Source organism: Podarcis raffonei, chromosome 4 (assembly GCF_027172205.1).
Source record: "Podarcis raffonei isolate rPodRaf1 chromosome 4, rPodRaf1.pri, whole genome shotgun sequence".
Classification (NCBI taxonomy): Eukaryota; Metazoa; Chordata; class Lepidosauria; order Squamata; family Lacertidae; genus Podarcis; species Podarcis raffonei.
Window position 1 is genome coordinate 56,368,548 of NC_070605.1, and position 23,260 is coordinate 56,391,807.

A 23,260-nucleotide genomic window follows, 5' to 3' on the forward strand; every position below is an offset into this window, starting at 1 on the left:
TGGTTACCTTTCTTTCATCCATTTGACTGTAGGAGCAGGGTCTCCAACAGCCTTACAAGGCAGGATGATGTCTTTCATCCATGGGGTTGTTACTGTGCCGCTGAAGGTCAGAATTCTGGCTGGAGCTGAGGAGTGAATCAGAAAAAAGGATTAAAATGCAGTGGTGTGGCACCATATTCTTCAGAGGTGTGGCCAGGTGTGTGTGTGTGTGCGCGCGCGCACCAGGAGAAATTTAATATTTAAAGCAAAAGTTAAAATGCTTCTGGCTACAATTATATGAGGCAAATTAACTTCAACCAACATTATCACGCGGCTTAAAGGAACACACAGAAAATATGATCAATGTTGAGATGGCAGGGGAGGGAAGGGACCCTGAAGGTAGCTGGGAATAAAAATCCTATTTAATTCCTGATCCCCTTGTTCTGTACTGGAAGGAATCTGTGAAGATTGCGCATGTGCTTATGGTAAGTGGCCTTCAAGTATAGCGCATTTCAGGTGACATCAAAAGTACTCAACTAGCAGCATCCTTGTCCATTCCCTGCCCCCATTTGCCAACATTTCATAGAATCATAGAATTCTAGGACCCCCAATGACCATCTAGTCCAGCCCCTTGCAATGCATTTATCTCTCTGTCCTTCCATGTGCTTTGAAACGGCATAGCAAGAAGGATGAACAGAGATGAAAAGTAACCCATGGGTGGTACTGAACTTAGTTTTAGTCAGAGCAAGCCCACTGAAATCAATGGAAGTGATTAATGTCTCATCCACACTTTCTCTTGTCCCGTGCCTAGAAAGCATGGCTCTCATGGGTTTTCTGCTTGCCCTGCTCCTTTCCCAGGGAAAACACACACTTTAGCTTTAAATCAGAATGAATGGCAATCTGCAGAAATCCTGACTGCTGTTTGCTCCAACTGAGCACAAACGAGCAGTTTTCCCTGGGCGAAAGAAGAGGGACAAGAGAAAGTGCTGGATAAGCCCTAAGTTAGGTCCATCAATTGCAATAGGTTTACTCTGAGTAAAACTCAGTCGAATACCACCCCATGTCATGTGTCCCTGCTCCCTTCCTCCTCATTTTTCCTGTTTCCAAATCTACTGGGTTTTTTTTGTCCCTTATAGCACAATAATACAGCATTGACTTTGCATTCCAGACCACCCTATCCACTGTCCTTACCAAATCCATAAATAGCATAGCTGTCAACTTTTCCCTTTTCTTGAGAGGAATCCTATTCAGAATAAGGGAATTTCTCTTTAAAAAAGGGAAAAGTTGACAGCTATGATAAATAGGAAGGAAGGAAAGGGTGGAGAGGGAAGGATAGCAGCCATAATTGCTATCTTCCCTCTCCAAAGGCATAACTGAAAAAGTGAATCGCAAGTGGGCAGAGTGCTGTTGTGCTCATGCCCAGCTTGCAGGCTTCCCACAGGCATCTGGGCCACTGTGAGAACAGGATGCTGGACTAGATGGGCCATTGGCCTGATCCAGCAGTCTCATCTTATGTTCTTAGAAAGCTCAGAGGGATGGGGGGAGGGAGCAGTTGGCAGCATCACAACCACAGGTGCAGGTCATAATCACATCTACAGTTTATACAAAGAGTTCCAGGAATTTCTTCCAGATTAGGTCACCTATGTCCAAGGCTTTGTGCCTGCCAAATAAAAACTTCTCTTTGATTCTCACTTCTAGCATATATATTTATTCTTGCAAGACCTGCTCAGGATTTCCACTCTTGTGATACTATTTTGCTAGCCATTTGCAAATATTTGCAGTGTTTTTGAGCAGAGATTGTCTTGTTATTGGTTTTATTATTATATATGTTGTTTGGGGAGTCTTCTTGGCTGAAAAGTGGCATATTTTCCACAAAATAAACAGATTTTTTTGTTCATGAAGTATGCACATCTGTGCAAAACTGTGTAAAACTAATGGCCACAACAACATTTCCTGTTTGGGATATCTGCTCCACTTCTGAAGTTTTCCCTTCTTTGCTCCATAACAAATCAGTACAAATGACACATTTTTAGTTAACTTCTAACAGGTGGCAATACCAACCAAGTTCATCCTTTGCAACATGTTTTGGTTTTTAGATCTGTATCTTTGATACTCTGACAGAGGATGGGTAGCTACAGAAAAATGTCAGTATTTCCTTTTCTGCAGTGACGGGAAATGTTGCTAAGACAAGGCAGATTTTGACAGTTCACTCAGCCTGCGTTTAAGCTCCTGTAATAATACATGAGCACTAAATGAAAATAAATGAATTGTGAACTGCCAAGAAATTTACATGTGAGAATGACATCTGACAAAAGAAGCAGTGATGTTGTGGCACACCAGTAGTGAAACTGAGGCAGCTGTGAGAAAAGCCAGGACACTTTACGCTTCTCTTCTGACCTGAAGGCACAGTATTAAAGCATGTGAGAAAGAATTTCTGCCAGTTGACTGGAAGGGACCAATCCACAGCTCATTAAGCAGCTGACACTGGACATTTGATACAGCTGCTCCCAAGGGGCTTAGCAAAAGCAATGCCTAAATCAGGAAACTCGAGTTTCTCACAAACAAGGACATATTGGTACATCCCTACATAAGCTCTTGGGGAATTAAAATCTTAGCTGTGGGTGAACAGTAGTACTGCCACCATACATAACTCACAAGTTGCCAAGTTGCTTCTGATTCTAGTGATTAGCACATATGGGTTAGGCAGGAATGAGTCCCAGTTCAGGTGAGAAACAAAGCCAAGACCTCCAGATGTTGCTGAATTGCAATTTCCATCATCCCTGGCCATTGGCCATGCTTGTTGGGGGCTAGTGGGAGTTGTAGTTCAGCAACTTCTGAAGAGCCAGAGGTTCCCCATGCATAGGCTAGGCCAGACCTTTGCTTAGCTTGGTGCAGCAGCAAAAAAGATCCAGAAGGAGCAAAGCAGCTCCCCAGGTGTCTAAGACTTGTTTAAAACAAAAACTGAGCTCACTAGTGTGCAGGCAACAGCTGGAGTTGCTTATTCAAGTATTCAACAGGAAGCACCCTAAGGAAGAACTCTGTTCCAACCATTTCTCCCTGCCTTGGACATCTGAATACCTCCTTCCTTCTTTTATCCAAACACTGTCCATAACTGAAGAAAGAAGCCACCTGAACAGCAGCAGCAACAACAAAAGATCTAAATTCAAAGCTAAGTCTTCAGATGCTTGGTGAACATCTGCAACTTTTCCTATAGATCATGTGAATATTTGAATAGCCTGGACCTGTTGTATTCAGATTTCAGTGCAACTACACTCAAGGCATGTTTGCACTCCCTCTTGTGTCTGTTGAGCTACACAAGCTGTTTAATGTGCATCGGAGGGGATGTCCCATAGGAATTCTATGGAAGCCTGTCCTCCTTTCCCCCAACCAGCCCTGAGCTGAGCCTGCTGGCACTCTGCTAGACACAACATAAAGTGCCATCTGGGGCTCACATATGAGCATTTGATAGTCTGCCACTGTCAATGCCTCCTGGGTGGAACCTACACCTGGAAACCCACGAGGTGCAGAAGGGCCTCTTGCTATTGACATTGCTAAGGTGTGCTGCAGTGAATCCAGCACATTGATCAAGCGCCAGGATGAAGGAAGAACGCCCAAATATCTAAACATCTGTTCACATGAAGCTCTGTGTGCATAGGAGAGGATGGGCCATCCTTTAGAAAACCTTCCTTTATTCCATCCATTAATATAATTATGATGCTTTATATACATTAGGTATAACTGTTTAATTGTACACTGAAATGGAACGTAACTCTGTATGTGTACTGTTAAATGCGCAGCGTGGAAACTTCCACTGTAGCTAAACAAAGGAGTTGCAGAGAACCTACCAGGTTGAAAATTAATGTAGAATGTTGATTGATTTTCACAAATTACAAGATAGATTATACGTATAACATTCAGATAACAGAAGAAATGGGAAGTGGATCAAAGAAGCAGTTTAACAAATAGATAAGACAGATCCGCTTTGAGGAAGACAGAAGTCTATTGGGAAAGAGCAGTAATTGGGAATTAAGAACATGGTGGCATAGGTTTTCTTTTAAGAACTTATGGATTTATGGAAGTATGTATGTTTTTCCTTTTGTTTTTATTTTATTATTTTTGTTAATTTTGTGTGTGTGTGTGTGAAGAAAACTAATAAAAAGCATATAAAAAGAAAAAAGGAAATTAACTTAGAACGTATCTCTGCTACTCTGCCATGAGGTGTTTAACTTTAGATCACATGGGGAAGATTCAATTGCAAATCTCCATTTTGTATGAGTTGGACTTCAGTTTTTGTTCTCAAGCACCCTAGAAGAAAGGATGGAATGCATGCTGTGGTAGAGACAGAGCTATGTTTCAGTTCTGTTTTGAGTAATTTAATATTCCTAAGATGCTGTACCTATGCCTGGACAAGCATATGATGTTATGCAACTATTGGAATGTAACATCATTGTTCTGAGTGTCTGTTTTCTGTTAGTAAAGCTTTGGAACCATATTTTTGGTCTGGACAATTCTTATTTCAAGAAGAGCCCATTTTTATCCTTCCTATTTCTTCTTAAAGCACAATATTAAGAACCACAATGCATTAACAAGCAATGTGCAAAATTAAGAATGCTGATTAGAAAGAGCAGTTAATATGGAAGGAGAGACTACAGGCCAGGAATCCATTTTACACCAATTAGGCAAATGTGAGAACAGGCGTTATCATCAAATGTAACCGGAATGCTTAATCTCGGTGGGTTTTTATCCTGTCCAAATAATATTTAAAAGGAAAATCTTACATAGCAATCCTTGGAGAGAGCAAAGGAAAATGGCTTCAGGAAGCTCTTAGTGGACCACTGGGATCCATAAAGGGGAGGAAAAGAAGAACATTATTCTATGAGCTATATGATCATCCTGACGTCGTGGTGCTCATGGCATCTTCAAGAGAAGCCTCGGATTCTCAAGAGGATTGTTCTAGTAAAAAATTTAATTAAAGTCACACACAAAAAATGAGTTCTGTTGATCAAAAGGAAGAGAAGTAAATGAAGCCTATCTAATGAAATTACATTATATTGCTAGCAGACACTAGTGAGGCTCCAGGAGCACAAGGCTCCTGATAGTTCTTAAGTGCCATCAAAAGAAACCTGCTTGTTTCTATCTCAAGGGCAAAATGGCCTGCTCAGTTTTGCATCACTCTATGCTAGCAAACATTGTCAACATATATCCAGCTGAATGTCAGCAATCATGCAGGCTAGAACCTTCATTTCCCCTTAAAACGGTGATTCTCAGGACCCAGAACCCTGGTATTTATCATAGTTGCCATTCTCTATGGAATGTGTCAATCTGAGTTCTTTGCTCTGTAAGGGTCTTTTAGCTGTTCAGAGAGATGATCAGTCTCTTTCTGGCCATGCCTATTTCATGTGGGATCATTGAGGAATTCATTCCATCCTGGTTTTGAATTGATTTTAAAAAATGAATAAATCCATATTTAGATACACATTTAAGTACACATTTTGTGATTAAATATGTATCTCATTGCACTTACATCTAAATGCCTTTTCTTGTAAGATAATAATTTTCAAGGCACCGTGGTACATTTTTGAGCTAAGAAATGTATCACGAAGTTTGGAAAAGTATCTTTATATTATACATCTGTGTAACTAGCCTAGGAAATGTGAATAAAGCTGGTTTGTTTTAAAATGCAAACAAAAAGTTCCTCCATACCCAACAGGTCTGCTTGCCAGACAATGCCATAATCCACTTTCACCTTTAACACTGTAATGTTTCAGTGGGAGATTGTGCAGATACTGTGCCTGCCCCCTGCTCTCCAGACCTTTCCACCCACCTGATCCTTTGAGACAAGATTAAAAGTTCTGTTTGGTGTGAGGTGGTGGGGCGGGGGGGGGGGCAAGATCTGAACAGGAGACATGGCCACCTCACCGTTTCCCATTGCATTGTTAATACTGCATTTTAAGTCCGGTCCTTTGGACTGCAACCCACTGTGATCTACAAATAAGTAGTTCTGCCCTGCAACAAATAATTTAGGCTATAGTTCGAATCTCACTTACCTGGGAGTAAGTCCCATTGAGTTCACTAGGGCTTACCCCTTATTTGATTAGGATTACAGCCCAAATGGCCTTTTCATCTCTTCCAGCACCAAAAATCTGCCATGTTGTATGCTATCCATTTATGTCAAGCAGACTCCTCACCTTTAGCAAATGGTTCCACGGTGATAATTTCACTGCTGTTGCCTCGCCCTGCAGCCGTCACAGCCACCACCCAGACGCTGTATTGCCGATTCCGACTCAGATTTGGGATTCTGTAGGAAAATGAGTCAGGAGTAGCTTCAAATTCGCTGATTACCTGTGACAGGAGAGACGAACATTCCCAAACTAAGGTAAATGATGTACACATAACAGTCAAGGGTCTTTACCTCTTAACCACTACAGATTGGGGAAAGTAACATATTTATAATATTTAAACTTGGTCCTTCTTCAGAAGAAGAGCTCAGGGTGGGAGGTAATAAAACTAATTTGAAAACCAAAGATCCATTAAACAGTAAAAATTACAATTTAACATCAGCCATAAAACTATAGAGCAGCAACTATTTAAGAAAAATCTGAAGTTGAAACATTTCGAGAGAATGCTTGCGCAAATAACCATGTCTCAAGCAGGCATAGAAACAAAAAAAGTAGTTTGCAGCAACTGTAGCTCAGAGACAAAGGCATTCCACAACCAGGGTGTCCACCCCAGAGAGCACCCTCTCTTGCATCCCCACATTGTATATAACTCCTGGAAGCAGCATAATGAGAAGGGTCTCTCTGGCAGATCTTAACCTCCAAGCAAGGCATTATAGGAAAAGATGCTCCTTCAGAAATTGGTCCTCAGTCATTCAGGGCTTTATATATCATCGCCAACACTTTGAATTCAGACCAGAAGTGTATTGACAGTCAGGGCCATTCTTTCAGAACCAGTGTGATAGGGTTCAGACTGGCTGATCAGCTTAACAACCTGGTTTCTGCATTTTACACTGGCTGTGTCTTTCAAGTTATCTTCATGAGCATCCATATGCATGGGAGGGTATCAGAGCATGGATTAGTGTGGCAGGTGATTGAGGGCAGGTACATGCCTGGGTTTGCTCTTGTCATAGGTTGCTTGAGCTGTTGTGACTGGCTTTTTGTTATGATTTTTTGGTGGCATGCTACTTTTTAAATTTATGCACTTCAAATCCAGCATCCCCTAAACTTCGTATCTTCTCTTTGTTTACACCACCATTTTGGGGCCTCACAGTTTTTGCCTGTTTATATCACTTCTAGTTATCTTGATAAATCAGAGGCAACAGATAGACAGAAAAGCACAAATACTAGCAGCTCACCAAAGGCACTAACGTCCCTCAGAATAGAGAACCAGGACACATCCCGGTGTCAGCACCAATGCCCATCCTCTTGTGCACCCTAACAGTCTAGACACTCAGTCCGGGAAACCTGAGTGAGCAGATTCTGGAGGGGTTACTGCTTTTTGGCCCATATAGCTCCCCACCCACCCTCTCACAGTCCCATCCTGAGAACAGATCATACTGTGGTGGTGGGGGGGGGAAGGATCCCTATCTATCGCTAGCAACAAAGACACAACACAGGCGACAAAACCATGATCTTTATTGATGGGCATGTGGCGTGGAAGAGATCCTGGAAAGCAAAGACAAACATAGGTCAGTTTGCTAAACGGTTGACCCAGCAGGACTTCTGTGTGATGGGCATTGGTTTGAGAGTGTTCTTTATGGCATCAGCTCCACGTTAGGCCCACCCTTCGCCTGTTGTATAACGATCTGCCGAGGAGCTTGCAAGGATACAGGAGCTTGCCTGAGCAACGTTAACCTTGCGATAGAATGGATGGAAGCATCCTGGTTGCTGCTGCAAGTTGCAGGGCAGGTCTCTCTTGTGGTCTGCGTGGAACGGGGTGTATCCTGGTCTGTGAAGAGCAAGGGGAGACAGGCAGAGCAACAGTCAGCATTTGAGGCACAAAGTCCCCAAACCACCCTGTAGATGTTTGTGAAGAAATGAGAGAGGAGGGTGAGTGGAGCCACCAGTGTCAGCCAGTGCTGATGCCCCACCCCAGAGGCTCCAGAGACAGTGATTATACATACCCATTACCCTTTGAGGGTTGCAGGGAAACCATGTGTCCAACTGCATGGAACCATGCTGTTTGTTCTGCTCCATGCACCCGGGCTGTGATCCTGTAGTGCAGGAGTGCCCATGAATCTTTGGCCAGCAGTGGCAATGATCTGGCATTTGCCAACAGACAGCTTACCTGTCTTCCCTGGGCGTGGGACACACTGCTCCCCACTGTTGGGAAGGAACAATGTGTTAGAACAATGCAGTTCAGACAAGACACGGAGTAGGAAAAAGGGTGCAGTCTGCATCCCCCCTTCCCTTGCTTACCTGTGTGGGGCGCTGTCTGCCGGCATTTGAGTTATTCCAGGTGCAGCTGGTGTTTGAAGTCCCCAAGGACCTGTTAAGAGTTCTAGGAAGAGAAGCGTTAGCCGTGTCCTCAGGTTCCCAGGCTGCTTTGTGCAAAGAATTATTGCTAATATATCCATAATTTCAAATTGTATTAATTATGGTTGCAAAATGAGCTCCTTCCATTTTACAAAATTGGTGTACTGCTTACTTGAACAAAAGACCTCTGAATGGTTTACAAAAGGAATAAAGGATCTGCCTATTTTAATAAAGTATCCTCTTCAACCAGACAAAACCATAAAAATAAAATAACCTTGATGAATGCTAAATATAAACTCAGCTGACAAAGACTGCTCTACATATTGTTTAGCAGTGGACAAAGTAGTAGGGTGGAGGTATCACCAGACCTTTCTGTGAGTCATTGCTGTTTAGTGGGGGGGGGGTAGTGGGGAGGGCAGGTCAGCATGGTGCAAACGCAGCAGCAGGAACACCAAATTGGCTGAGCTGGTCTGTTGCCACTGCACTGACCAGAACACCACCTTGCCCTTCTTCCTGCAAGGGATGGAAGAGTAATTGAATTCAGCATGCTTTTAAAGCATCTTCCAAATCCTCACTCTCCGAAACAGTGCTGAACACAGTTAACTTTCAAAATCAGGACTTTTATTAATTTTGTGGTACATTCCTTCATCCAAACCATGTTTACAAATATGCATATGTGTAAAAGTGTGCATAAAAATGGAGGTGTTAATGACGATAACATACAAAAATGCATTATATTAGAGGGAAATACTTGCAAAAATGCATACATTAGTCAAAATGATATAAAAATGTGTTTGTTGGGATAAATTTCTGCTAAAATGCTGATGAATTTTCAAGAGGATTTTTAATATTATTATTATTATCATTATTATTATTGCTGCTGCTGCTGCAAAATGTGGAAAACTAAATTTAACACTGGAGCAAGAGAGAGAGAGAGAGATCTTTCCATCCCTGCCCCCTGCCAGTAAACAGCAGTGACTCACTTGCTGGAGTTCAGGTAACCACCTCTGCCCTGTGCTTCTGATATGGCCCCCAATTAGCATAGGTTCTTTCATCAACTCTTGATTACACTATTGTACTTTATGTTTTTAATGTAAAATATTTTAAAGTGGCTGTGTAAAGTAAGGCATAGGAAAACAGAACTGAAACAGCAAAGGCAATTTCTTATTTAGCAAGGGAAAAAAGACATAACTTTAACGTTTCAGCCTTTTTAGATGGCTGGCACAGGTGGCACATGCACTATTTTAGTTCTTCTGAAGCAACATAAACCCAGTTCAGTTCCCCCCCCTTCCTCCCCCACCCCCTCTTATCAGGAAAACATAATGTTGATGTGAGATCATCTTATGCCACATCTTAATGCAGAATGGAAGATGAGAACCAGTGGAATAAATTAACCCACAGCAAACTCTTGACACACTATCCTTTTACTGCACTGTTCCACTTAAATTGCTCCATCCTTCCAGACTTTAACCCACACACAGAGGAGGAACAGTGGTTTTATTGCAGTTAAGTGACCTACTTTGGAAATGCAACTTGATTAAACCAGATTTCTTTCCAATGGTGGATATGTGGGCTGATTCAGATGCTAATTTACCCCTCTCCTGCCTGGTTGGGCTATGCAGAACAGCGGGGCCACTATTGCATCTGCAACCCTGCTACCCCTAGCCTGTAGCTGATGCTGCCACATAATGGTAGCCAGGCAGGCTCAGGACTCAAGGCCCTTCGCAGTCTGCTGGCCTCTGCAGGTGGATATCTTGTGGATGGCACTTCATTTTCCCCACCCCACAAGTTAGGCAGGCAGGAGAAGCAGCTCCATGGCAGCAGAGTGACCCTGGCATCACCTCACAGGAAGAAACTGGCAGGGCTGAGACCCCTCAGCTCAATTCAGTCGTCCCTTTTCAGCCCAGCACAAAGCAGGCATGAACTACTCTGTCAAATAAGTTCCTTTGGCATCAGATTAATTATTGGGTAGCACAGTTTTAAGACCTCCCAACCCGCAAGCCTTTGATCTGATTGCTCCTTGGACTATAATTTGTAATTTCTGGCTCTTTGGGTTGCTAAAATGCTGTTTTCAGTGATGAGATGTGTTTTATCATGGTCTGTTGTCAGGAGAGATGCAGCCATGATGAGAGTTCTTGCTTCAGCATCATTTTGCAAACCCTCCATAAACTGTAGAAAAGTACACAGTGAATAAATACATTTCTTGTACGAAGGGGATCAGGCTGGATGACCCACTTAAGAAGTTCCGAATAGCATCAGAAACGCAAGCAGCAGCAGCAGCAGATAATGGAAGAGTCAAGAAACAAATTGAATTAAGTGTCACAGCGGTCCCTAGTGGCCTGCTGGAAACATCACACTTCCCTTAGTTGAAGCAATGATGCAAATAGTAGGGAAAGGTTGCTGGAATTGCTAGAAGTTCGTAGGCAGTTTTTCTGAAAGCGTTAGACAAAGTTCCAGTTGTTGCAGCTTCAACAAAACAAACAGACCCTCCAAGTGTTCCTATTTCCCAGGGATGTCCCTGATTTAGAGAAGCCGTCCCGGTTTCTGATTTGATCCCGGAATGTCCCACTTTGGCTTAGGATGTCTCTATTTTCATTGGAGAAATGTTGGAGGGTATGGAGTTATCTGCACCCCCCAAGCCATCTGAAGGCAATCCTGTATAGGGAAGTCATTTTTTAAAAAAAAGTTTAATGTTTTTTTATTATTTTTTATATGTTGGAAGCTGCCCAGAGAGGCTGGGGCAATCCAGTAAGATGTGTGGGGTATAAATAGTAAAATTATCATTATGGAATGGGATGTCCCTATTTTCACTGGAGAAATGTTTGAGGTCATAAACAAATATAATTTGAAAGTAGCTCAAATGTGACTAAAATGTGCAAGCTGTGCAAATAAGCTTAACATGACGAAGTGGGCCGTGGCGGCAGGGGCGGGGGTAATGTATTGAGAATAATATCTTGGAAACAAAACCCAGTTACTGAATGTACTCGCTAGGGGTTAATCTCCCTCGAATATATTCCAACCCCTGTTTCAATAAAGAAACAAGGCAAGAAAATCTTTCAGGAACATGCCTGATAAATCTAGAACCTGCAGTGCCACCTGGTGGCTATTATAAGGCACAACAAATGAAGCTCTTGCTAAGCATTTCGAACCTCAAAATCACAATGGAGAGGGGAAAAATGTGTTCAATAAATCTAAACACTCTATGAGCAATAGCAAATTTGCTAACAGTCAATATTGTAGAACGGACAGTTACATTTTGTTTTAAAGGCCTTGTGTCATCTGGGTTAGCATAGCAACTGCTGTTAGATTGAGTTTATCAACCTCATTCAAGAACAGGATCTCTTGCTGCACTCAAAGGTCTCACAGCAATAAATAATATTACCGGATGGAAGAGGTGAGAAAAACAGCTTAATAACATTTTAAACCCAACAGGCCAACAGAAGGCATTTTAAAAAGTGTTTAAATGCTTTGGCCACATTTGAATTTTCCGGAATTTTGTTATGTTTTTCTCCCCCACCTGTTCCAAAACTGAGCAGTGACGTTTGCTGGTAAACTGCAGATTACCAAATGCTATATTCCCATTCCAAGTGGATATAAGAAATCCTCTTGCATGTCCCTTTGCCCACAGACTCATTGACAAATCTTGGGCCTGGAAGGTTCTAAGTGTCCCTGCACATGTGAACTCAGCAGAGTTCAGGTAATAGAAAGCTAAATATACAATACCTAGAGAGCAATAACATTTTACGATTCTAACTTCTTGTGCTGCTTTCACTGCACAGTCTGCAGTACACGTAGAGTGCCTTTCCCTTACCCATTAATACACACAACCAGCCCCCAACCAACACTTGGAATTAGCCCATTGATTGCAAGTACCTAAGAATTATCTTGCCGGAACAGTCCATCTAATCTAGCCAGGTACCTTAGGGTATTCAAAAGCACCACCAAATTGCTCATCACTAGCATAGATAGAGAACAAAAAAAGTGGGGGTGTCCATTTATTTTCCATATTTAAAGGTTGATTCAATTCTTCATTTGTGTCTGTTAACCTTTGCTTTCAATGGGAGACAAGGCTGCCAGAGTTAAGTGGGTCCCTCCCTTCATTTTGCTCTCCAGCAGCTGTGCAGGGTGTTTAAATTGTCCACAGACAGAGCAAAGGTGTTTCGTTAGACCCTGCAACCCAGGAAATAACTACAGTGGTACCTCTGGTTACGAACTTAATTTGTACTGGAGGTCCGTTCTTAACCTGAAACCATTCTTAACCTGAGGTACTATTTTATCTAATGGGCCCACCTGCTGCCGCCATGCCACCAGCACGCATTTTCTGTTCTCATCCTGAGGTAAAGTTCTTAACCCGAGGTACTATTTCTGGGTTAGCGGAGTCTGTAACCCAAAGTGTTTGTAACCCAAAGTGTTTGTAACTCCAGGTGTTTGTAACCTGTGGTACCACTGTACTACAAAAGGAAGGGATTTTGCTTCCCAGTGCAGCCATATCCCAGTTGCAAGTTATTTAAATCCCACAGATTCTAATGGCATGGCTTCACTCCTTTAGTGTCTGTGGGTAATTTACAATGCAGCCTTATTCAGAAGTCTAAACTGAATTCAATACGACTTACTCCCATATAAGAAGAGCCTGTAGGATCAGGTCAGTGGCCTATATCCAGGACAGCATTCTGTTCTCACAAGGGCCAACCAGATGCCTGTGTGAAAGCCACAAGCAGGACCTGAGCATAATAGCATAATAGTGATTTCCAGCAGCAGGCATTCAGAAGCATTTATTGCCTCTCACCATGGATAGTAGTCACTGATAACCTTATCATCCCTGAATTTGTCTAATCCTCTTTTCAAGGCATCCAAGTTGGTGGCCTCCTGTTTAATTACCGTATTTTTCGCACCATAGGACGCACTTTTTCCCTCCTAAAAAGCAAGGGAAAATGTGTGTGCGTCCTATGGAGCGAATGCAGGCTTTCGCTGAAGCCTGGAAAGCGAGAGGGGTCGGTGCGCACCGACCCCTCTCGCTCTCCAGGCTTCAGGAAGCTATCCGCTAGCCGTGGGAGACCCAGCTCTCCCACGGCTAGCGGAGCGCTGCATTAATCCCGAAGCTTGGGGCGTGCGGAGCTCAGCGCGCCCCAAGCTTCTGGGTGCCGGCAAGGTCTCCGCTAGCCGTCTAGACCTTGCCGGCACCCAGAAGCTTGGGGCGCGCTGAGCTCCGCAGCCCCAAGCTTCGGGATTAGCGCTCCGCTAGCCGTGTCTAGGCTGCGGATAGCAGCCTGCTTCCCGGAGCGTCGGGCGCCCTGAAAGCAGAGTGCCCGGCGCTTCGGGAACACATCCGCAGCCTAGGCAACCCTGCGGGAGGTCCCGCAGGGATGTCTAGGCTGCGGATAGCAGCCTGCTTCCCGGAGCGTCGGGCGCCCTGAAAGCAGAGCGCCCGGCGCTTGGGGAACACATCCGCAGCCTAGGCAACCCTGCGGGAGATCCCGCAGGGATGTCTAGGCTGCGGATAGCAGCCTGCTTCCCGGAGCGTCGGGCGCCCTGAAAGCAGAGCGCCCGGCGCTTCGGGAACACATCCGCAGCCTAGGCAACCCTGCGGGAGGTCCCGCAGGGATGTCTAGGCTGCGGATAGCAGCCTGCTTCCCGGAGCGTCGGGCGCCCTGAAAGCAGAGCGCCCGGCGCTTCGGGAACACATCCGCAGCCTAGGCAACCCTGCGGGAGGTCCCGCAGGGATGTCTAGGCTGCGGATAGCAGCCTGCTTCCCGGAGCGTCGGGCGCCCTGAAAGCAGAGCGCCCGGCGCTTCGGGAACACATCCGCAGGGTGGGGAGCCCTGCAGGAGTTCCCTGCAAGGCTCCCCACGCTGCGGATAGCAGCCTGCCGCCCGGCGGGCGGTGCGCCCTGAATCAGAGCGCCCCTCGCGCCGGGCAGACATCCGCAGGGTGGGGAGCCCTGCAGGAGTTCCCCGCAAGGCTCCCCAAGCTGCGGATAGCAGCCTGCCGCCCGGCGGGCGGGGCGCCCTGAATCAGAGCGCCCCTCGCGCCGGGCAGACATCCGCAGCGTGGGGAGCCCTGCAGGAGTTCCCCGCAAGGCTCCCCAAGCTGCGGATAGCAGCCTGCCGCCCGGCGGGCGGGGCGCCCTGAAGCAGAGCGCCCCGCGCGCCAGGCAGACATCCGCAGCGTGGGGAGCCCTGCAGGAGTTCCCCGCAAGGCTTCCCAAGCTGCGGATAGCAGCCTGCCCCCCGGCGGGCGGGGCGCCCTGAATCAGAGCGCCCCTCGTGCCGGGCAGACATCCGCAGCGTGGGGAGCCCTGCAGGATCCCGCTGTTCCTCGACCTGGTTCGGTTTCCCTGACCTGCTTTTGGGGGGAAAATAAAGGGAAAATTTTTTTCCTTTATTTCCCCCCCAAAAAACTAGGTGCGCCCTATGGTCCGGTGCGTCCAATCGTGCGAAAAATACGGTATGTGTAGGACTGCAGCCTCAAACACCCAATAGCCATTTTACAAGGTACACTGTGTTTACCCTCTCTTCAATCCCACTGAGCTCTGAATGAATGATGAAGAAGTTACAAATGAGAAGCCTGCTTGCTATTTGTTTGAAACTCTGATCGTTTGTTTTGGAATGCATGAAATTTGGAATGAATGAATTTCCCATTTCATTCATTCCAAGAAGAATACAGACTCCTAAAAACAACAACCATACAACCATACAACTATGGCACTTCACAGGTGTCTTAAACCAAGTCATAGAAATCATATGCTGCAGGTTATCTTTTGCATTGGGCAGCTGAACTCAGAACATCATTTCCTTTCCTTTCTGATCCAGTATGGAGGAGTTTGGATTTGATATCCCGCTTTATCACTACCCTAAGGAGTCTCAAAGTGGCTAACATTCTCCTTTCCCTTCCTCCCCCACAACACACACTCTGTGAGGTGAGTGGGGCTGAGAGACTTCAGAGAAGTGTGACTAGCCCAAGGTCACCCAGCAGCTGTATGTGGAGGAGCGGGGAAATGAACCCGGTTCACTGCTCTTAACCACTACACCATGCTGAGGAAGAGTTCTATATAACCTAAGGTATGGTAAACCCCTGGACGGTTAAGTCCAGCCAAAGGCGACTGGGATTGCGGCGCTCATCTCGCTTTCAGGCCGAGGGAGCTGGCATTTGTCCACAGACAGCTTTCCGGGTCATGTGGCCAGCATGACTAAACCGCTTCTGGTGCAACGGGACACCATGACAGAAACCAGAACGCATGGAAACCTAAGAAAGTGGTTAGCAAAGTTGTTTCCCATGGAACACTTGAAAATTGTTGAGGGCATTGGCAGACAACTTAATGGGATTCTGCTTCTTGTAGCAATCATAATGCACTGTGCTGTGGTTTTTAATTTTTATTTTTATTGCTTCTTTTATTTCTTATATATTGTACTCTATTCCATAGAATTCAAATTGCAATACAATGAAATACTGTGCAGGAAATGAAAGAAGCAATTAAAAACAATTAAACATCAACATGACTGTTTAGTGCAATGGATATGCCGTCTCCCAGCTTCAACCACAAATCCACAGATACATTGTGGACAACCTGAACGAAGCTCACAGACCACTGGTGGTCTGCACACCACAGTTTGAGAATCCCAGACTTAAGAGATCATGTTCTACATTTTGAAAAATAATTGATCCTAAGAGAAAACACCACCACCAACTATCATTTCAATGATTCATAATTTTTTTTTAATCATACTGGTCTGTTTAGATCAGGTCACTTTATATCAGAATTGGGAAAGATCAAATTCTCATGTATCTCTACTCAGACCTTAATCCCTTCCGCCTTCTATGGTACACAGAATGAAGGCTATTTTGTTTTTTTATTCGCTGTTCATCAAAATACTATTGATAAAAATTGGTGCAAACATGCATGGACAACTATAATTAAAATACACTTCAAAATATTTTAACATTGTGCAAAAATGCAAATTAAAAGATGCATTGTCTAAGAGAAGGCTTTCATCTAAAAATCTGCCATCCGCCCTGGCTCATTATTAATAAAAACAAAGGCAGTGTCATGATGCTCAATCTTGCTGCATTCCTCTGACAACTATTTCATATGCAAATATGGCTATCTGCAAGCACAGGTAATTCCAATACTGTTATGTTCTTCCCTGTGTAATTCACTTCACCAGGGTTTCCACAACGAGTATGCTAGTCTCCAATGGTTGCATTTAACCACATGAGCTGTCCATGAGCTGAAGGAATCACTCCCTTTTTTTGTCCTCTCCCCATGCCTCCCTCCCTTTCCTCCAAACTTGTCCTTATTTGTGCCCTCTGGCTGAAGTGCCCTTCAACTTTGATTGTGCTTCTTGCTTGCCAGAGTGGAGGATGCAGAGGGTTAGGGGTATGTGTGTAGAAACCAGCCTACTGTGCACAGGTAAAATGTACATCCCTGGCCCTCCACTGGCGAGTGGCCCCCAGGAGGTTACCCATAAAGGATTGTGGCCCTTGAACTGAAAAAGCCCCCCTACCCTCTTGTTGTAGGAGGTCCAAAGTCCACTTACTGTGGGGTAGGGATGAGAGCAGAATACGGTGTACTTATGGATGATGCCATTCAGTTTTATGGGAGGGAGCCACGATACGAACACCGTGGAAGCAGAGGCTGCAGCTGCTTTAACTCCAGCAGGAGGACCTGGAACTGGAGGAGAAACACAGTTAGTTAGGATAGCAGGCAAAAACCCGTTGGTGTACATTGAGCTGCACAGTGGGGCAAACTTAGCACGACAACCATGGATTTAATTTGGGGAAGGAAAACATTGCCATGCCCCCCCCATCAGTTGCATGACACCTACACACACCCAACCTATTTTGATAAGGGCACTTGGCGAAGGACAACTGTTTCAGCTTCTCAGCATATCTAGTATCTCTCATGATTCTGCATTGAGAGAGTTTGTAAGAATGAGTCCTACCAGGGCGAGGGTGCATGGCTGACCTGGCATTGGCCGATGTAGAGCCCAATTCAGGCCCAATCGCTGTGCCATCTTGGAGCCAGCACATGGTCCAGGCTGAATCCACCTGCTCCCCACCTTCTGCCATTAGAGTGTCCAGGCTACAAAAGCAGCAGTAGCCCCACAGGGCCACAATGGTGTCCCAGGCAGGTTTAGATTGCCCTGCTTGGCTGCAACCTTGGAAGAAAGCTCCACAGAACGTAATGGAATTTGTTTCTTAAGTAGACATGTATAGGATTGGTCTGTTAATCAGTCAATGTCAATATATATAATGTTACAGAATTGCCATCAGCTGGTTGTTTTTTTTAGTTTATTTAAATGCTGCAAAGAACTTTTTGTACATAATCATACTTCAGCAAATCACCTTAAACCCATTGCTTGAAAAAATTCAAAACACCAGTTTCGAAGGCCAAGCTTTGATTAAGTACCCACATTTTAAATCTGCAATTAATTCTCTTGGCTGTGCTTAAAACCTAATGTGAGAATAAATGACTATATCTAGCCATACCTGTCTGCTAAAACCTTATAGGGAAGAATCTAATTCCTTTTGGTAATGAGTATACAGATTCACAAGAAACACACTACTTGACAATTCTCTGGTGTGTTTTTTTTTAAAAAAATAGGCAGCTCATTACAAATGGCCGTTTTCCACTCCTAAGGAAGGCAGAAACCCGTTTCTTCTTGGTAATTAGTTGCCTGAAAAAGGGTGGTGGTTTATGATCTGCACAGGACATATGGGCTTAAAAGTAATTGATTATCAAATTAAGCCTGAAGCCACAGGGAGCAGTCCTGATGGATGCAGCTTGTGGGCCCCAAATCCTTTTGAATTAGTCCAATCAATCTAGAGTTCTGGAACCAAGATAGGCACAAGGAGAAAAGTAGCTTATCCTTTGCCTTTGAATACTATATAAAATGTATTCATTTCCATAATGTATGCACTTTGATGCACACTTTCCCCTAATATGTGCACTCTGTGCACATTATTTGGTTGGAGAACTGCATTGCAAAATTCAGAGAAATGTGATTCCCCCCCCCCAAAAAAAAAGATAATTGTGTTTCAGTTTGCACATGGGTTTGAGCTAATCTGGATTAGGTAATTTCACATTACAGTGCAAACAAAACCAAATTTCTCCTCCATCCCTGCTCTCATAATCATAATCAGCAGCTGTTCCTGTATTTCTGATAATGCTTAAATCTTCAGACATTACCACGGTGGCAAGTTTGGGCTTTAAGCCTCCCTCACACAAAGTGCAGCAATCTGTGGTATAACATCCCAGCTGAAATATTTGTCATGGCCTAGGAAAAAATGCTGAGGTACCTGAACAATTTCCACAACTCAACCACTATTTTTTTTTTTTTGTTATTGAAAAAACCTAACAAAACTGCCAATGTGTACTGAAATAATATAATCATACATTCTGACTTTCCTGGTGCATGCAGTTATTACCAGTGGCATACTGAAAACAAGCAAATGATCATTAACTATTCTGGCTGTATGCCATTAATACTGTTAAGACTTTGACGAACATGCAAAAAATGCATGAATGTGTGGGTACACTCTGAACAGAAGTTGTAATACCAATGTTGCACTGTCTGGGCAGAAAAGTGTGTGGGGGGGAGCAGGAAAGATGTGAATGGGGGGGCAGGGAAACGATGTAGAAAATACGTCTGTCACAGATAAATTGATTTTAAAAAGAATGTACTGCCTCTGAATAATGATGTTTTCTCATGGGGAATTTGAGAAAGACGGATTGGCAGTGTGAAGAATGTGGGGGAGCATGGTGTGACAAAGGAGCAGATATGAGAGATGCACATTGCACATGCAGGCAGATGCAAGACACACAAATCAGGCAGGACTTAAGTGGAGACAATCCTAAAGCATGGTAATAAGATGCAGGTGTCTGGCATGGAAAAAATGGCACGGCATGAAGAAAAGAGAATCTTCCTTGGGCATTCAAGCTGCAAATAGTAGCTCTAAACTAGCTGTGGTTGTGTGTTTGGAAGGGTTTTTTTTCCTCTCTCACATCCCCACATGCATGCACAACTAATGAGTTCAAGTTTATTTTTTAAACATATACTATCTATATCTATATCATCTATATCTATATCTTCTGTATCTATATCATCTATATCTATACAGTCCATCACAGGCTAAGACTTAAGAGCCTGGGAAATAAATATCAGGTCTTTGCCTACCACCAGAAAGACATCAAAGTTAGCATCCATGAAAACTTCCTAGGAGAGAGCATTCCTTACTTAAGCAGGACTCCACAACTGAGAAGGCCTTTTCTCCAGTTGCTATCCATCTCACCTCAGATGGTGTGGGTGCCCAGGAGAAGACTACCTGAATGTCTAAGCAGGCTCCTATGGAATAAGTGACACTTCAGGTACTCACAATGCTAGCCATGTAGGTTTCTATTAAGCACTTTCAAGTCTGCCTTGCAGTGGAAGCAGCCAGTGTTGTTGTTTCAGCACCATCAATCTGTGCTTCCTTTGCCTTGTCCCAGTTGACAGGCTATATCTTGTACTAGTTTACATAGCAAACCAGGGTTGTCTCCTGTGCTGGGTGCAGCTCTGCACACTCATTGTCCACAGTGCATCCAAGAAGCTCAAGGAAGCAAATAGAAAGCTGGAGCTCTATCTATGCAATGGAGTTCTGGTGGGACTTTCCTATGGGATACACACTTATGGTAGATGCAAAGAGCAGCCAGATGCAGCACATACACAGCCTATGGTGAACTGAGCACAATTACATAGGAAGAAAAGCCCGAAGGAGCTAATCAGCTAGATTCAAACAGGTGTAAATTGGTGCCATTTACTAGACTGCACTGGTTTTCACCAGGTATGGATCTGGCTCCATGAGTCTGTCTATTAAGGAACACAGATTCATTGTTTTAATTAAGATTTTATAATGCATCATTTCTAATGAATGCAATCATTCAACCCCCATGCCATCAAATACAACAGCCTGTGAAAATGCAATTTAAGCCTAGAGTGCGGAGAGAAAATGAGTGTGTCTATTTAAATTTTAATGATCAGTGAAATAAATCCTCAGGTGGAAAGGCACTTGGTTAATAAGTAACTCCATTTATAGTTTAGAAGGAACTCCAACCAAAGGGGGATAAATGAATCCCATTTTTTTTAAATATAAAATACACAGCCAGAAATTTCTGCTGCAATTTTTAATGTGCCATGAACATTTTGGACAGAAACAATATTTTTTCCCCTTGCAGGCTTCTGCAGAGAAAGAACTAAATAATGCAAACTTTAAAAAGAACCCTCATTTTGTATTCATAGTCAGAACTGTTTCTTTTACATAAATTCAAGTGGATTCATGCTTGACCTCTGGTGTCTACAATCAAGTACTGAGCAAGATAAGAAATGCAAATGCAACCATGCATAGCTTTTGGGCTCTTTTCCTTACTTATTGGGCTTACCCTTTTTTGTATTAGGGGAAAATTGTGGGTCCCCCCCTCCCAGAGCCATAGCTAGGTGATCTTGCACCCCCTAGCCACAAACAAATTAGCTCTTCTTTCAGCCTCTCCTCCAACACCCCCCTCCACCCATTCAATTCACCCTCTATTTAAAACCATTTCTTACGAGGCAATAATTGATATTTATATTTATGGACATATTTTTAGCCAATTTTGTGCCCCCTCCATCGCCTGCACCCCTGGTGGGGGCCCACCTCACCACGCCCTAGCTACAGCCTTCCCCCCTCCCCCACACATTTATGCCTTCTCTGTATAAGCCTCATTTGCATAAAAAGCACATGCTAAAATGCTCTGTGATAAGTTGCTCAGAAGGAAAGTGAGTAAAGTCCCCTGATAGGATGTAGTCTGCCCTGCATTTTCTAAGGAAAATATTCCACTGATGCCAAAAATTAACTGTGAAGTTAATCCAAGACGGGTGTTCACAGGCAATGCACATATAATGCAGAACTGGAATACATCCAGAGTTTGTCAATTCCACACACATGGAGAGAGAGAGAGAGAGAGAGAGAGAGAGAGAGAGAGAGAGAGAGAATATCTTCCATTTCCAAACCACCATGACAATTTAGCCCATATCAATGAGATCAGAATGTGCTGCAGGCAGAGAACGCCAGTGAGCAGGCTGAAATGTGCCAGAAGGTGCCTGCAGAGCACAGGATAGATTTAATGGAACCAATGCAGATGGGTCAAGCAGCCAAGCTGTGCTAGATTGTCAGTAAGGAGAAAAATACAGTGACCAACATTTTAAAAACAGGATCTAGGGATGCTGTACAATATAATGTGTGGCCGACTTTCTTCTTTTTCCACAATGGGCTATCATACCAAGCTATTTTAAGTCTGTAAAAATAGATCTGGGGGGCTTATCAAAGCTATATTCAGATTAATAGGCAAATTATCTGACTTTCCCCCATCCTAAAAAATAAACTGGGGAGGGAGGACTCACTGCATTAACATGTGCACAGCCTGGCTAACATCATGAAAGAGATGTTAACATCCCAGGGGAGATGTAGTTCTTTTGAGGGCTGTGGCAACACACCTCTGCTCCTGTAGGGTTTCTTCATTCTGATGATATTCTTTGTCTGTACAACAAAATCTACCCTGTGCATTGTTCCTGGATCCAGTGACTTCACTCTACTCTAATCTGATCTTGCCTCTAAGGGCCAATCTCCCCTAAGAAAGACCCCAGGATCTTGTGGAGGATCTACTCAAAATGAATGCCTACTTGTCCATCAATAGGTGCCACTGGCACTTCAGTTATAGCTTCCTATGCATGTATGAAGTGCTATGAAAACCTGGACAATTTCCATTAACTGTTCCATTTTCCAACGGCTACCAAGAATCTTTCACTTCTTACCATCTTCTTTTGTGCGTGTGAAAATTTGCTCACTCCTGACCCCGTCTCCAGCTCGTGTGAATGCCAGCACCTGGATGCTATAGTTGGTGTACTTTTCCAAACCATCAAGCTCTAATGAGGGCTGCGTAGTGGTAACATTTTTAATTTCTCCCAGCTCTATGGAGCAGAAAATTAAATTGAGTTAGTGACAGCATTATTCTATTCACATCGTGCGGTCATTATACTGTGGCGAGCCTATGAAAGAAATTGTTGGATTAAAATATGTAACTATGGCAGGAATAAAGTTGGCTGTGATTATTAAATAAACATGCTAAATGCCCATACTGTGCATTTAATAGTAAATATGGAAATGTCTTACAGAGAAAAACAGACCTGCAAATACACTTTGAAATTAATAAAGTGCTATTTTTGACCATAGGCATGTCTTCTAAAAATAATAAAAATAATCAGGATTAGATAATATTATGAAATTGCATTATATTTTACTGATTTTTAAAACTCCATAATGGCAGTGTAGGAAGCTAAGTAAATGAAACATGGGCATCATATGAAAAGGATTATAGAAAGATTTATTGCATGAGATCAATAAGTTATCTAGACAAGTATTACACTACATTTATTTATGTTGTTGAATTTTTTTTTACTACCCTTAAACTAGAGATGGCAAAGGCTGTGTATTTCAGAATAACTTAAAACAATCCACTAAAATATACATTAAAAAAAACCTTGTCATTTCTAGGTTCAACAGAAACTGATATTGAAATATCATATTCCCAGGAAGGCTGCATAAACAGGTGAGTTTTAGTAATCAACAAAATACCAATACTGTGAGCATGTGGCAGATTACGAAGGAAGTGGAAACCATCACAGGGTACTAAGAGAGGACACTAATATCTGTTTAATGCACAGTCAACTGATTTAATTGGTAGTTTAGCACCTGGGTTGTATCAGAGAATATTAGTGAAGCTTTCAAAATCTTCCCCA

At 43.5% G+C, this 23,260-nt stretch overlaps 1 protein-coding gene across 3 annotated transcripts in view; it reads right to left on the reverse strand.

Annotated features, from left to right (window-relative positions):
- The window catches only part of DSCAM (DS cell adhesion molecule), a 322,736-nt gene that overhangs the window by 48,591 nt on the left and 250,885 nt on the right, over positions 1-23,260 (reverse strand). For all 3 annotated transcript variants that reach the window (XM_053386764.1, XM_053386765.1, XM_053386767.1), the window contains exons 19-22: positions 22,277-22,432; positions 16,988-17,121; positions 6,168-6,321; positions 8-125 (exon numbers count right to left, since the gene is read on the reverse strand). In XM_053386764.1, the coding sequence (XP_053242739.1) occupies positions 8-125; positions 6,168-6,321; positions 16,988-17,121; positions 22,277-22,432 (562 nt within the window). The remainder of the gene's footprint in view (positions 1-7; positions 126-6,167; positions 6,322-16,987; positions 17,122-22,276; positions 22,433-23,260) is intronic.